Source organism: Thalassophryne amazonica, chromosome 16 (genome assembly GCF_902500255.1).
Source record: "Thalassophryne amazonica chromosome 16, fThaAma1.1, whole genome shotgun sequence".
In the NCBI taxonomy this organism is placed as follows: domain Eukaryota; kingdom Metazoa; phylum Chordata; class Actinopteri; order Batrachoidiformes; family Batrachoididae; genus Thalassophryne; species Thalassophryne amazonica.
The window spans coordinates 55,612,981-55,628,415 of NC_047118.1; the positions used below are offsets into that span (position 1 = coordinate 55,612,981).

The 15,435-nt window shown below is 40.0% G+C and overlaps 1 protein-coding gene across 1 annotated transcript; it reads left to right on the top strand.

Annotated features, from left to right (window-relative positions):
- Positions 1-4,158: 4,158 nt before the first annotated feature.
- Positions 4,159-12,587, top strand: zgc:112148 (uncharacterized protein LOC550424 homolog). The gene is made up of 7 exons (XM_034191313.1): positions 4,159-4,262; positions 4,399-4,466; positions 6,978-7,122; positions 7,207-7,296; positions 11,634-11,753; positions 11,875-12,003; positions 12,089-12,587. Exons 1-7 carry the CDS (start codon positions 4,251-4,253, stop codon positions 12,119-12,121), a joined length of 597 nt encoding a protein of 198 aa, XP_034047204.1. The 5' UTR covers positions 4,159-4,250; the 3' UTR covers positions 12,122-12,587.
- The last annotated feature ends 2,848 nt before the right edge of the window (positions 12,588-15,435 follow it).

Below are 15,435 nucleotides of genomic sequence, written 5' to 3' on the forward strand. Positions count from 1 at the left end.
GGCTCTTGGATGTCCGTAGGATGGGCCGGGGCTTCCAGTATTTGGTGGACTGGGAGGGGTACGGACCCGAAGAACGCTCCTGGGTGAAGAGGAGCTTCATTCTGGACCCGGCCCTCCTGGCCGATTTCTACCGCCGCCACCCGGACAAGCCTGGTCGGGCGCCAGGAGGCGCCCGTTGAGGGGGGGGTCCTGTTGTGTGGGCCGCTGAAGAGGAGGTACTGCTGGCCCACCACCACCAGAGGGCGCCCTGTCTGGAGTGCGGGCTCCAGGCACCAGAGGGCGCTGCCGCCTCACAGGAGCAGCCGGGGTGACAGCTGTCACTTATCACCTACAACAGCTGTCACCAATCATCTGATCAGCAGTGGTATATCAGCAGGACGACATCTCCACCTCTTTGCCGAGATATCGCTCTACCTAGAAGGTACCGTACTCAGCTGACTGTGTTGTCTTTTTGACAGTAACCCTTTATTACTTTTGTGCGTTAAATAGCAGACATTCTTCCAACGAGAGGTGGAGGTGGTTTTCCCCGCCATACGGATTGCTGGGTGCAAACGCACCCACCTTTAACTGTTTTTGTTCCTCGCCAGCAGTACCAGATCCGACACGCGGAGGCAGTGGCCACCTGGGAGTTCGGGACTTGGCGGCTCCAGTATTCCCGGGGTTCGGTGGCGGAGGAAATCATGTGGTTCCGGTTCTGCTTTGGACAGACGTCTCTTATCTTCGAGCCTGCCCACGTGACACATTCTTGTAAATTGACTTCTTTGTTTATTGTTGTGATCCGTTGTGTTTGTTGTGCTTATTCACAACAGTAAAGTGTTGTTATTTGACTTCCTCCATTGTCCGTTCATTTGTGCCCCCTGTTGTGGGTCCGTGTTCCTACACTTTCACAACAATATCCAGGTTTTGGAGCAGCACATGCTGCCATCAAAACGTCTTTTTCAGGGACGTCCCTGCTTATTTCAGCAAAACAATTCCAAGCCACATTTTGCATCGTTTCGTAGTAAAAGAGTGCGGGTACTAGACTGGTCTGCCTGCTGTCCAGAACTGTCGCCCACTGAAAATGTGTGGTGCATTATGAAGCGCAAAATACAACAACGGAGACCCCAGACTGTTGAACAACTGGAGTTGTACATCAAGCAAGAATGGGAAAGAATTCCACCTACAAAGCTTCAACAATTAGTGTCCTCAGTTCCCCAACGCTCACTGAGTGTTGTTAGAAGGAAAGGTGATGTAACACAGTGGTAAACATACCACTGTCTCAGCTTTTTTGAAACATGTTGCAGGCATCCATTTCAAAATGAGCAAATATTTGCACAAAAACAAAAAAGTTGATCAGTTTGCACATTAAATATCTTGTATTTGTGGTGTATTCAATTGAATATAGGTTGAAGAGGATTTGCAAATCATTGTATTCGGTTTTTATTTACATTTTACACAATGTCCCAACTTCATTGGAATTGGGGTTGTAGAAATACAGGTCTATAATTCCTGCATGTTTTTCTGAATTGTGTGAAATGTCCTGCCACACATTGAGAGGATTCGGCTGCATCCTGAGCTGGGCGCAGCCGAATCCTCAGTGTGTGGCAGAAACCCGGGGACAGGCGCTCGCTCTCCTGCCGTGCGGTCCGCGGATCATCCAGCAAAAACAAGGCAGGCAGCTTTTGAAAGCAGAGAGAGAAGGTGTAAGAACAGGTTTGAATGTCACCAGAGAGAACAAAGTTCTCACTTGTTGAAAAAAAAATTTTCAGAAAGGAGAGCCTGCATATTTGTAAAGACGGCTTAGAACTTGTGCTGTGTTCACATTACTAGCTGAAGTGACTGAATGTGACCCTTTTTTGTGTGCCTGCAAGAGTATGTTTTTACAAAAATTTTCCAGCAGCTGGCAACTCTTTTTAATGTCATGTACATTGACAAAATAATAATTACAATAATAACAATAACAATAACAATAATAACGTTTAAAATTAGCCTTATCTTCATAATTAACTAGTTTATTTAAGGGAGAAAAAGAATCACATTTGATTTCATTGGCATGGGAATGCAAGTAACGTTTCAGTTTAGAATTTCTTTTGACCCACAGATGAAGAGCAAAAATTAGGGAGAAAAAAAGGCAAATACTACATTATCAAATTTCGGTCAAATCTAAACCTTTAGCAGATTAGTTAATGCTAAGTATTTGCACATTTAGCCTAATATTTACAAACATCAAGCTAAATATTTAGCTAAATATTGAGATGAATATGCACCTTAATAAACGAGCTAATTGTTTCTCACTGAAAGACAGATTTAAATCAAGCGTCTGATGACAGATATTTAACATGTAAAGGCGTGTTTATTTAAATTTGCAACTCATGGATGTTTTGAGCTATTTTGTAGCCTGCAGTCTTTTGATGTCAATTTCAATTGAAGGGGCACTTGTAAAATTTTAATAACAAAATAATAATTTTTAAAAATGGCTGTTTGTGCAAAATTTTGTGGCAGCAACGGTGGGGGTCCGGTGGGGGGGGCTCAGAGGGGGTCTTCCCCGGGGAGTAATTCAGTGTAGAACCGCCACTGCTCTCTTTTACTACCACCGCCACTAATACAGCTACTAATAATACTACAGTATTGCTACTAAAGTGCTCAATTGCCTATGTCACTCCCTATATGTCAAAGTATATGTGTGCCATGTTTGGCTCATTTCCAAGGTGCCATTTTGACAGGAGAGGGACATATACACAGACACCTACACACATACAGTTGTCTATTACTATAGAAATTTTACTTTATATATTCCTACAGTTACAAGTACAAATATTTTACTAGTATTTCTACTTCAAAGTCGTGTCCTTTATTATAAAAAACAAATCAACTGATGCAAAACCATAATGTTTTATTAGAATCACAGTCACATGAGCAATAGCATGGTGCTAACGCTAGTAAACTCAGTGTTACTGTTCATGGTGTTTACTTTGTGTTGATTGGAATCACAAATATAAGTGAACACACATGATATGGGATCTCCTAAGGATCATTTGGACCTCCTCCTTTCAACAGTTACATGCTTGCACTCACACAAATAATGCAGTAGTGCACTTACAGGCAATGTGCTGTTTGTTTTGTGTTCCTTTTCATGCAGCCTTGTGGAACAATGATCACAGCATGGATGTTTCAAAGGTCTTGAAGCTTTTGAAGCAGTGTTTGGAGTTCGCAATTTGCAGTTCCACCAAAAAGTTGTGGCATCATCCCCAGCCAAACATTCATTCTTTAATTCTGATTTTACTTTGGTGTTATATTCTGTATTTTGACACTTATTTACCCACACAGAGGTCATATTGGTTCTTTCCACAGTTCTTAGCTTAACTCATTAGCTGACACTAACACAAAAGGTGAAGCACACTGAGAAGCACAGAGCACCGTTTCAGCAAGCAGCAAGACAAACTACATGTAATTAACCACCAGTGATATTCATTTCCATACTGTATCCAGTAACCATCCAGCATGGGGCAGCCATGTTGATATTAGCTACATAGCAAAAAAAAAAAAGTTGCTTTTGGGATAGCTCTGGTACAGCAAAATTCACAACAAATCAATCAGTTCATCTTCAGTATGTGATTTATTTATTTATTTATTTTTATTTAGTGAGTTAGAAGATGATAGTATTTATTTGTTTTGAGTTATTGTGTACACAAGTTGGCTAGGATAGACTAAATGGTTCACCAATTCCTCTACATTTTTGCTGTCCCAGCCCTATGCTGTTCCCAACCTGTTGTTGACCCCCAAAATATGAATCTGCTGAAAACTGTGAATTATCCATGATTTGCAGCTGATTCACGTTTTGGGAGTTAACCGTGTTGTTGAGTTTCTTTCATACGAAGGAAGGAAATTATCATGTGTATCATATGTAACTATACATAACAAGGGCAGCAAACAACTGGCTCATTGGCCTCATCCAGCTCACGAGCCACCAGTTTGATGTCAGCACATAAAACAGTGTGCTTACTATTTAACAGAGTAATTTTATGTTGCTCTTTGTTATGTTATTATTTTATGTTTTTATGTTGCGTAAATCGGTTAAGAATATATTTGTAATTTTACGATTAAATTTTTAATGTTGAAGAAATTTAGAAAATTATTGTTTCTGTTTGTCTAAGCATAATGCCTTATTAATAGACTAGATTTTAGTCAGGCAAATCTTTTAAGTCACACTCTCATGGGGTCTTTAAGCACACTGGTTTGTTTACAACAACACGTCACCAGGAAATGCCGAAATGCTACGACAGGTAATCGAAGCTTGTAAAGGCCTTTAAAATACACGGTCATACCTTAGTATAAAGTACTTAAATTTAGGGACTGTGGTGTAACCAATAGTTCCTGTGTTATTTACGTTAAGTAGTTCCTGTTTTTCGGGGTTTGTAGGCCTCCACAGACGCGCCTCTTTTTGGCGACGATGACGTCACGGGCAGCTCAAAAAAGTCCAACATTCGGTGAGATTTCAAGTTTTACACGTTTATGGGATTTTTTTTTTTTCTTCAAAGTTTCTGGCGTGTCAATCAGTCTGTTAGTAATTTAAGACAGAAAAAGGCGCAAATCCTGACTTTGGAGAAGGTGGAACCAGAGTTTAGCATTTTTGCTTCTAAAATTCTTAAAACTAAGTTCATTAAATGGTATTAATCTGTAATTTTGAATGTTTCAAAGTATCGGCTTTATTATTTGTTGTATGTCAAGTTGACATATTCTTGTCATTTTGTGCCAGCAGTCAACAAACAACAGATATTTCATTTATTTCACAAACGTAAAAAAGGACAACTGGGGTTTTGCTTTGTAACTGATTTAAATAATTATTGGGTTTAGGGTAACAACTAACATTATTTTTCTAACTGGTTAATCTAATTTTTTTTCCAATCGATTACTAAAATAATCGATAGCTGCAGCCCTGGTAGACAGTAAATGCTGTCATCTTTTAATTTGTTTAATTAAAAGAACATATAATGAGAACAAATCCTGCTACAAATAGCAAACTTGGATGCAGCATATTGATTGAAATATTAATTCTGTTTTGCTTATATAATATCCAATAGATACTGTATGTCTGCCACCTGCTGGATGGTTAGTGGAATGAATTATTGGAAATTATGAATAACTGTGGCTGAACTCTCTCCGGGTACCATCACCTTATTATCATGGTGGAGAGGTTTGTGTGTCCCTATGAATGTGAGAGCTGTGTTGTCTGGAGCCTTTGTGCTCCTGGTAGGGTCTCCCATGCCAAGGAGCCAGACAAAGAATGGCTCATAAAGACTCCATGTACAAATAAGGCAGAGGAATCATGACCTGGCCCGGAGGAAGCCCGGGGCCCCTGTCTGGAGCCAGGCCTGGACGAAGGGCCCATCAACAAGCACCTGGTGGTCGGGCTTGCCATGGAGCCCAGCTGGGCTTAGCCTGAAAAGGCAACATGGACTTTTCATCTCCACCCTGTGGGCTCACCACCCGCAGGGGGAACAGCTGGGGTCGGATGCGCTGTCCCATGAGTGGTAGTGAAAGTTGAGGGCCTTGACACACCAAACACAGGTGGCAGAAGCTAGCTCTGGTGGCGTGGAACGTCACCTGTAGGGGAAGGAGCCAGAACTTATGTGGGAGGTGGAGTGCTACCAGTTAGATCTGGTGGGCCTCGCCTCCACACATAGCCTCTGTGCCGGAACCACTCTCCTTGATAGATGGACCTTATACTTCTCTGGAATTGTCCAGGGTGTAAGGCGCCAGGCTGGTATGGGGATACTCACGAGCCACCGGCTGAGCACTGCAGCGTTGGAGTTTACCCCCGAAGACGAGAGGGTCGCTCCCCTGTGCCTTCGGGTTGCAGAAACTGACTGTTATTTGTGTATATGCACGGAACAGCAGTTCAAAGTATTTGGACTTCTTGGAGTCCCTGGCTGGAGTCCTGGATGGGGCTCCAATGGAGGATTCCATTGTTCTGCTGGGGGACTTCAACGCGCACGTGGGCGACGACAGAGTGGCCTGGAGAGGCGTGATTGGGAGGAACAGCCTCCCTGATCTAAACCCGAGTGGTTGATTGTTATTGGACTTCTGTGAGAGTCATGGACTGTCCATAACCAACACCACGTTTGAACAAAAGGATGCTTGTAAGTGTGTCCCAAGTGAAGGAGTTCAAGTACATTGGGGTCTTGTTCTCGAGTGAAGGGACAGTGGAGCGTGAGATTGGTCGGAGAATCGGCGCAGCAGGGACGGTATTGCATTCACTCTACCGTATTGTTGTGATGAAAAGAGAGTTGAGCCAAAAGTCAAAGCTCTCGATGTACTGGTCAATCTTCGTTCCTACTCTCACCTATGGTCATGAGGTTTGGGTCATGACTGAAAGAACTAGATCACGGGTACAAGCGGCTGAAATGGGCTTCCTTAGGAGGGTGGCTGGTGTCTCCCTTAGAGATAAGGTGAGAAGCTCAGTTATTTGTGAGGAACTCAAAGTAGAGCCGGTGCTCCTTTGCATTGAAAGGAGCCAGCTGAGGTCTTTCGGGTATCTGGTAAGGATGTCCAGCTGGGAGGAGATCCTGGGGAAGACCCAGGACTAGGTGGAGAGATTATATCTCCACACTGAACACCGAACCTGCATATGCCGAACCTGCATTTTTTTTTTTTTTAATCTCTCCCTGCTCTGCTAAAAAGTGATCAGTGTATTCAGATGTGTCCAGCCAATCATTGGCAGTCAAGCTGTGGGTCGAGTGGGAAGTGAGAGAACATGTGCAGGTATCTGTCCCAAAGCAATGGAATTGGGATCCTAAGCTTCAAAGGATTTAGTGCCACCAGCTTCCCTTCTTCCAGTCTTCCTCACCTTCCCCACCTACCATTTTTTTTCAGTAAAATTCAGGAAGATCAATGATAAAAATTTGGACACTGAGCACTAAAGCAAACATTTAAACACTTATTCACACTAACTGCATAATGTGACCCATAATGTAATAACTTATTTATATGTATTTCAGGCATCCTTTGGCAACATTTTTCCATCTTTTCTTCCGAACAAGTGCAATCTTAGTGTACTTGCTGTGTGATGTCTTCAGTAATGGTTTCATCGGCTGTATGGTTACAATTATTCTGCTGCTGTCATGTGACTTTTGGACTGTCAAGGTGGGTAGCGCATGGATCTCACTGAGGCCAGGTTATGGTTAAATATCAGGCCTCCATTTAATGATATAATCCTGTATTTCTCAGAATGTTTCTGGCAGGTTGTTGGTTGGTCTGAGGTGGTGGAATCAAGTGGATGAAGATGGCAAGAGCCACTGGGTGTTTGAATCAAGAAAGGTAAACAATGAGGCTAACATACACATGTGAACTGCCCAGATCCTTTGGTGCAAAAACATTTTTATATCTGCCAAGGATGTAATAAAATAATGATTTATTTATTATTAAATTATTTATTTGTCTCTGTTTGCAGGATTACTGCAGAAGTTAACTACTGCAGAGATTTTGATGAAATTTTCAATACCGATACATATTAGGCCCATGAAAGACTATAGTAAATTTTGGAGGTGATCTGGATCCGGGTTCTGGATCACGGTTCACTTTATATAAGCTTTGAAGGATTATGTCAAAAATGACTTCACGGATTCTCACCAAATTTTCACCACAGATACATATTAGGCATGGAAGATGTCATTAAATTTCTAATCCAAATCCGGATTCTGGATCAAGATTTCATTTTATATATGCTTTTAAGGATTACATCAAAACTACTTCACAGATTCTCACCAAATTTCCACCACAGATAGTTATTAGGTCATGGAAGACTCCACTGAATTTTGGAGGTCATCTGGATTTGGATTGGTGAATGTCACAAATCTCTGTTTGATCTTGCTTTATATATGGGTGTGTATTGTGTAATGTCGTACAAATACAGTTGTTTGCAAACGTTTGGGCACCCCTGATAATTTTCATGATTTTCCTTTATAAATCATTGGTTGTCTGGATCAGAAATTTCAGTTAAATATATCATATAGCAGACAAATACACTGATATTTGAGAAGTGGAATGAAGTTTCTAGTATTTACAGAAAGTGTGCAATAATTATTTAAGCAAAATTAGGCAGGTGGATAAATTTGGGCACCCTTGTCATTTTATTGATTTGAATACATTTAGCACTAATTATTGGAACACAAAATTGGTTTGGTAAGCTCATTGACCCTTGACCTCTTAACTGGTGAATCCAGTCGTGAAGGGGTATTTAAAGTGGCCATTTGCAAATGTTTCTCCTCTTTGCATCTCTTCTAATGAGTGGCACATGGAAGCCTCTAAACAACTCTCAGATGACCTGAAAACAAAGATTGTTCAACATCATGTTTAGGGCAAGGATACAAAAAGCTATCTCAGAGATTTCAGGTGTCAGTTTCCACTGTGAGGAACATAGTGAGGAAAAAGAAGACTGCAGGCACAGTACTAGTTAAGGCCCGAAGTGGCAGGCCAAGAAATATCTCAGATAAACTGAAGCAAAGGATGGTGAGAACAGTCAGTCAACCCACAGACCTGCTCTAAAGACCTACAACATGATCTTGCTGCAGATAATGTCTCTGTGCATCGTTCAACTATACAGCGCACTTTGCTCAAGGAGATGCTGTAATGCAGCGGAAGCCTTTTCTGCGTACATGCCACAAACAGTCGCTTGAGGTATGCTAAAGCACATTTGGATAAGCAAGTTTCATTTTGGAATAAGGTGCTGTGGACTGATGAAACTAAAATAGAGTAATTTTGACATAGCATAGGGCGGTATACATGGCTGAAAAAGAACAGAGCATTCCAAGAAAAACACTTGCTACCTACAGTAAAATTTGGAGGTGGTTCCATCATGCTGTGGGGCTGTGTGGCCAGTGCAGGTGCTGGGAATCTTGTTAAAGTTGAGGGTCACATGGATTCAAGTCAGTATCAGCAGATTCTTGAACAATGTTCATGAATCAGTGACAAAGTTGAAGTTGCGCCAGGGCTGGATCTTTCAACAAGACAATGTATGTATTGAAAAATTATAGACCGATATCAAATCTATCATTTTGTTCTAAAATCCTGGAAAAAGTGGTTTTACGACAGCTCGTGGACTACCTCACTGAGAATAAATTGTTGGAGCCATTGCAGTCTGCTTTTAGAAAATATCACTCCACAGAGACAGCACTTACTAAAGTTGTGAATGACTTTTTGCAAGCAATGGACTCGGATACCACTACAGTCTTGGTGCTGTTGGATCTTAGTGCTGTGTTTGATACTGTAGCTGGAGAATAATTTTGGGATTACTGGAACTGCCCTTGCATGGCTGACGTCATACCTGTGTAGTCTTTACTGTGTTTTGTGCAATGGCACGTCTTCTGATCTCAGGGATGAAGCTTGGGGTTCCACAGGGATCTGTTTTAGGCCCCCTGCTTTTTTCACTTTATGTAGCACCCCTTGGGAATATACTGCGGCGTTTTGGGATTGCCTTTCATTGCTATGCTGATGACACCCAATTGAACATGCCGATAACTGCTGGTAATCTCATTCACATAAAATCTTTGGAAGATTGCCTTGCATCAGTGAGAAGTTGGATGTCTAGTAACTTCGTACTTTTAAATTCTGATAAGACTGAAGTGATGGTTCTTGGTCCAGCAAGGTATCAGCATCAATTTGATCAGCTAGCACTTAGGTTCGTGTGTTATACATCATACAGATAAAGTGAGGAATCTTGGGGTAGTTTTTGATCCTATGTTATCTTTTGACCTCCATATTAGAGACATTACGAGGACTGCTTTATTTCATTTGCGAAATATAGCGAAGATTCGTCCCATCCTGTCTATGGCTGATGCTGAGACTTTGATTCATGCGTTTGTCTCTTCTAGATTGGACTATTGTAATGCTCTATTTTCTAGTTTACCACAGTCCAGGAATAGGGTCTTCAAATGGTTCAAAATGCTGCTGCCAGACTTTTGACACAAAGCAGAAAATTCGACCACATTACGCCCGTTTTGGCATCCCTGCACTGGTTTCCAGTCGCTGCAAGATCGGATTTTAAGGTACTGTTATTAGTTTATAAGATTGTTCATGGACTTGCACCTCCCTATCTGGCTGGCCTGGTAAGCCCCTATGTACCAGCTCGGGCCCTGCGTTCTCTGGGTGCAGGACTTTTATGTGTTCCCAGGGTGAATAAAAAGTCTGCCGGCCACAGAGCTTTCTCCTATTGTGCCCCAGCTCTGTGGAACGATCTCCCGGCACACATACAGCAGTCAGACACTGTGGAGACTTTTAAATCACATTTAAAGACTCATTTTTTTCCTTGTTTTATCATTAGTGTTATGATGTGCTTTTATTCTTGTATTCTTTTATGGTATTGTCTTTTTATTGTGTTTTTAAATTTTTAATTCAGTTTTTTCTGTTTTAATTATGTTGTGTGAAGTGCCTTGAGACGAATTGGCGCTATATAAATTAATAAATTTGAATTTGACAATGACCCTAAACACTGCTCAAAATCTACTAAAATTTACAAGGTAGGGGTGGCCAACTTGTTCCAGAAAGGACCAAGAAGGTGCAGGTTTTCTTTGCAGCCACTGATTCCACCAGGTGATTTCACTGATTAACTGATTCCATCTGCTCAAAGTGATAATCTGTTGTGGCAGGGCCATTAATATTTGCCAGTTCTCATGTGGAAAAGGTGTATGTGTGGTTTTTGTGTGTACATATTGTTTATAAATGGGGTTCCATATCTCTTCTGGATTACATCTATGTGAACACTAACCGAGAACTACAAAAAAGAAAGTTGGATTTTTCAACAGTGATAAATTGCGAGTAAGATCAGTTCACCACTAAACTTTAACTGTATTCAGGGATGCTTATTCGCCATCTTTGGATGGTTTTCCATCTTTTTGTAAATTCTTGCCGTCTAAAATAAATGCAGGGCTGTGAAAAATATAACATACACCCAATACACATATTGGGTGTATGTTTTTTTACCTCATTTTGCATGTAGCTGAAGGTTCTTTATCCAAATCAAGAACTTCAGTAAATTATAATGTGTTTCCACTGGAATTAATCCAAATCAAACTTTCTTCAATCTTGCTGTTTAAAAAAACAAAACAAAAAAACCCCAAAATGATCAAGATCAAAACATCTCCTTGGTAGAGCTGATGAGACATTTCCCTGTAAACTATTAACAAAAGAACTCAAATCCTGGAATCCGAAAAGAAAAGCAGAAAGAATTTGATTGTGAAGGAAATATGAGGCATCAAGGTTACAGACTTTGTTCCACTTTGTGTTCTTAATCCAGTGTCATGTTGCAGTTTGAACAATGAACACACTGTGACGTAAAACAGTTCTAATCTCTTAAATCAGAGGTGTACAAAGTATTCCAGAAAGGGCCAAGAGGGTGCAGGTTTTCTTTACAGCCAATGACTCCAGCAGGTGATTTCACTGATTAACATCACTGTGAGCAAATAGGATGAGAAGAAAGTTTGATTTTGATGAATTCTACTGGAAACACATTATAATTTACTGAAGTTCTTGATTTGTATAAAGAACCTGCACCCTCTTGGGCCTTTCTGGAATACTTTGGACACCGCTGTCTTAAACCATCAGTGCGGTGTTGCACTTCAGTTGCAACACATTTTTGTGATTCTGTTTGTTTGGCACAGAGTCAGAGCACCACATCCAGTGCAGAGTCACGCATCTTCTGGCTGGGTCTCATCGTTTGCCCCCTTTTCTGGATGATTTTTGTGTTCAGCACCATCTTCAGTTTGAGTATTAAGTGGCTGGTCAGTTTGGTGCACCTTTACTTGCATACTTTTTTCCTCAGTCAACAGTCAATCTTTGCTGTTTAAAATCCCGTTGCTGTCTGTTGTCGTGTAAATTTTGTTTGTAACATTTGGTCCTCAGGCGGTGGTGATTATGGGTGTAGTTTTGCAGTGGGCCAACCTCTATGGATATGTCAAGTGCAAAGTGGGCGGAAAGTCCAACCTGAGAAACATGGCAACCAACTATTTTACAACCCAAATTTTTAAGCAGGTATGTGAAGATATTCTACAGGGTTTTTTTTGTCATGCATTATTGTAGAATGTTTCATTAAAGTTTGTATTTTTTCCCACTAAAGGCAGTGAAACAAACAGAAGCACAGTCCTGTTAACTGGGATGAGTGACTGCAGTGTGACTGACTACGCTGGATATTTGGGAAATTAATTAATTTTGAAAAGCTGGTTGGTCATTTCTAGGGTATTATGGGTGTTTGTAATTCTATTTTTGTTACAACGTTTTTGGGGTGGGGGGTTCTTCCTGTAAAGTTGTCATTTGATGAAGTACAATATATTTTTTCCTTTAAAAAAACTATGTGAAATCAAACTTTAAGAGTGATTACAGTGTAATGGATTGTACAAACAAAATTATAATTTCACTGGCATAATGATCCAGATACTTTCCAACAAGGAGATCAGTTACTAATATATTCTACAAAGATTTAATCTCAGAAGGTTAAGTGGAAAATATATATTATGGCCATATTTGTGCAGAATGGTGCCGGTTATTCATGTGATATTATTATTTGAGGCAGTTTTGGTTTAGAAATACAGATTGAATACATGTTTTGCATATAGACAAAAAACTTATCTGGCCTGTTGACTTGAGGGTTTTTGTTCACTTTTGTATCTTTTGCTCCTCGCTGTTACCACAGCTTTGAATTTACAGTTTGTTGTGAAAAGGGAAAGAGATTGAATTAATTATGAGGTAAATTTGGAAATAAAATGATTACACAACAAAACATTGCATGTGCTTATATTTTGTTCTCTTATTGTGGCTAATAGTTAAATGCGGGTTCTAATAATGAAAGGCACACTGGATTTTTCTGAATAAAATAATTTATGTAAACCTTTTTTAAAAATAATTAAAAAAACACTGTCATACATATAGACAGCAGGCCATGGGAGGGTTATGGCTTCATTTACAAAATAGCATAGTCCCCTGATTGGATAATGATAATATGGTTGATACTTCAGAAAAAAAAAACAGCATTGTTCTCGAAAATCCTCTGTCCCATTAATGAGATAATCCACTGATTGGTAAAATACCATTTCAGCAAGCATTCCTTTTGAATCAATCAATCAATCAATCAACTTTTTTTTTATATAGCGCCAAATCACAACAAACAGTTGCCCCAAGGTCTTTGTTTTCTTTTGAACAAGAAAACAAAGACTCTCGCGCACTGCCTCGCTTGCAACACAAAGGTGAATTTAATCAAGCAACGTTTCGGCCAATGGCCAAAATCAGGCAAATAATTTCTAGGAATGAAAAGCCATCTTAAATAGGGTGTGGCTGGTTACGTCACAGGATGTTGTCATAGAAAAAAACATAAAAACCTTTTCAATACACACATCCATATCCATAAAACTCATGCAATAATGTATACAAAATGGATATATACCACAATGAAACGTATTATATACATAAAAGACATGGATATATGACAGCTCAATATACACACACACACACACACATATATATATATATATATATATATACACATCAAGCGACATGCCTCAATATAAACATACCTATAAATAAACTAGACAGAGGAAATGGAGCATGTACTGTCTATAGGACTATAATAGAAAAAAGTCAGAAAGATTTTGAATCAGTTCATCATTAAGTCCCTTAGGTGCCAAAGTTTGTAATGTTTCAATCCAGTAGGTTTTTTTTTCCAAAAGTTTATCATGGTCTCCCCCTCTGAAGGGAGGAGGGACCTGTTCAATGCTACAAAAACAGTGCTTACATTGTGATGTGCATCATTGAAATGAACGGTTACTGGATAATTCCTGTCATTTCTGCGGATGGAGCTTTTGTGTTCACTTATTCTTTGCTTTAATTGTCTTATGGTCTTGCCCACGTATGCTAAACCACAAGGACAGCGTAAGAGATAGCACGTGTGGATGTGCAAGTTATTACATTCCGAATGGATTTTTTTTTTTTTATCACTGTGGGGGTGCTGGAAATAAATATTACATTGTGCACAATTCCCACACCGGTAATTTCCATTTGGAATAGGTGCCAGTAAACTGAATAGATGTGACTTTGGGGGTGCATTGGCACGAACAAGGTAGTCTCTAAGATTCCTACCCCTCCTACTACTAACAAGCATTCCTTTAAAAGGGAAAGAGCACTGTATCAGGGATGCTTATTCGCCGTCTTTGGACGGTTTTCCGTCTTTTTGTAAATTCTTGCCATCTAAAAGAAATGCAGGGCTGTGAAAAATCCGTGGATCTTGCGAAATTACGCGGATTTCATCACGGGAGAGAGGTGCTAGTGTTTTACTCTGTAATCATGATTGTCACATAGTTTTTAAAATGTCTATCGCAAAGTGTTCTTTTTTTAACGACATCGTGCAAATTTTATTAGACCGCGGCAGTCCGCGGACACCCTGGCTGTTGCGACAGTTGTCGCAAAGTGAGACTGGTTGGTTGCTGCGGCGACGCTGTATGTCTCCTGCACGAAGCTTTAGCTAAAGGTAGCATGTGGACATCGCAAACCTTTAGGGCGCTAAAGTTTTTAAAAGATGACTTGTGCAGCATGTCTCTGTCACGGACCGACGTCGGACAGAGAGAAGATGGCGAGAAAGATTGTTTGAAAAAGTCTGATAAGGACAAGAAAACGTGGAATTGTCGCTGGCTTCATCAACACCTGAAAAATAAAAGAAACGGGAAAAGTGAACTGTGCCCTCAGGAAACACGGTAAGAAGTTTTCTCTTTCTGGAAAATAAACATTATGCTGTTCAAACAGGATTTTAGAAAAGATTATGTGACTTTTTCATTAAACTAGACTTTCTGGAAAAAAGACTGGCTTTGAATGGATTTAGGTTGCATGAATTTACACAAGAATGTAAATGAGTTTTTAGTAATGTAGACAGTTTTCATGGGAAAAAGACACTGGCTTTGAGTTGATTTACAGGAATTTACACAAGAATATGTGGCTTTTTTACTATAAGGTATGTTAAGGTATGTCAATAAATAAATTTCTGTATAAAATAAAAAATAAATACATTCAGGTTCAGATTCTGAGAGGTGTTTGGGCTCAGACTGAGATGGATAATTGAAACAAATTTAACATTTTATTGTGCATTACTGAATGAATAATAGTAATCGAGTGGCTTCAGTATTATATCTCTTTATCTAGTCAAGCAGTTGTGAAGTTATAACATTTTCGTTGAGAGTTATGATTTTTAATTGCCTAGTCTTTGAGCCCAATCACAAACAAACTAAAGTTTTCATGAAGATTTAGCTATATTTGTAAACTGTTGTGGTGTTATATTCTGTACATGCTTCTACAGGATGGCACAACATGCATTCAAAAGCCACATGTTGTGCCATACTGCATGAGATCACAAGAGAAATTTAACAGCTGTTTCAGGTCCAAACTTAGTCCAAAGAATGCACCACAGGGCTTGTCTTCTCAAAA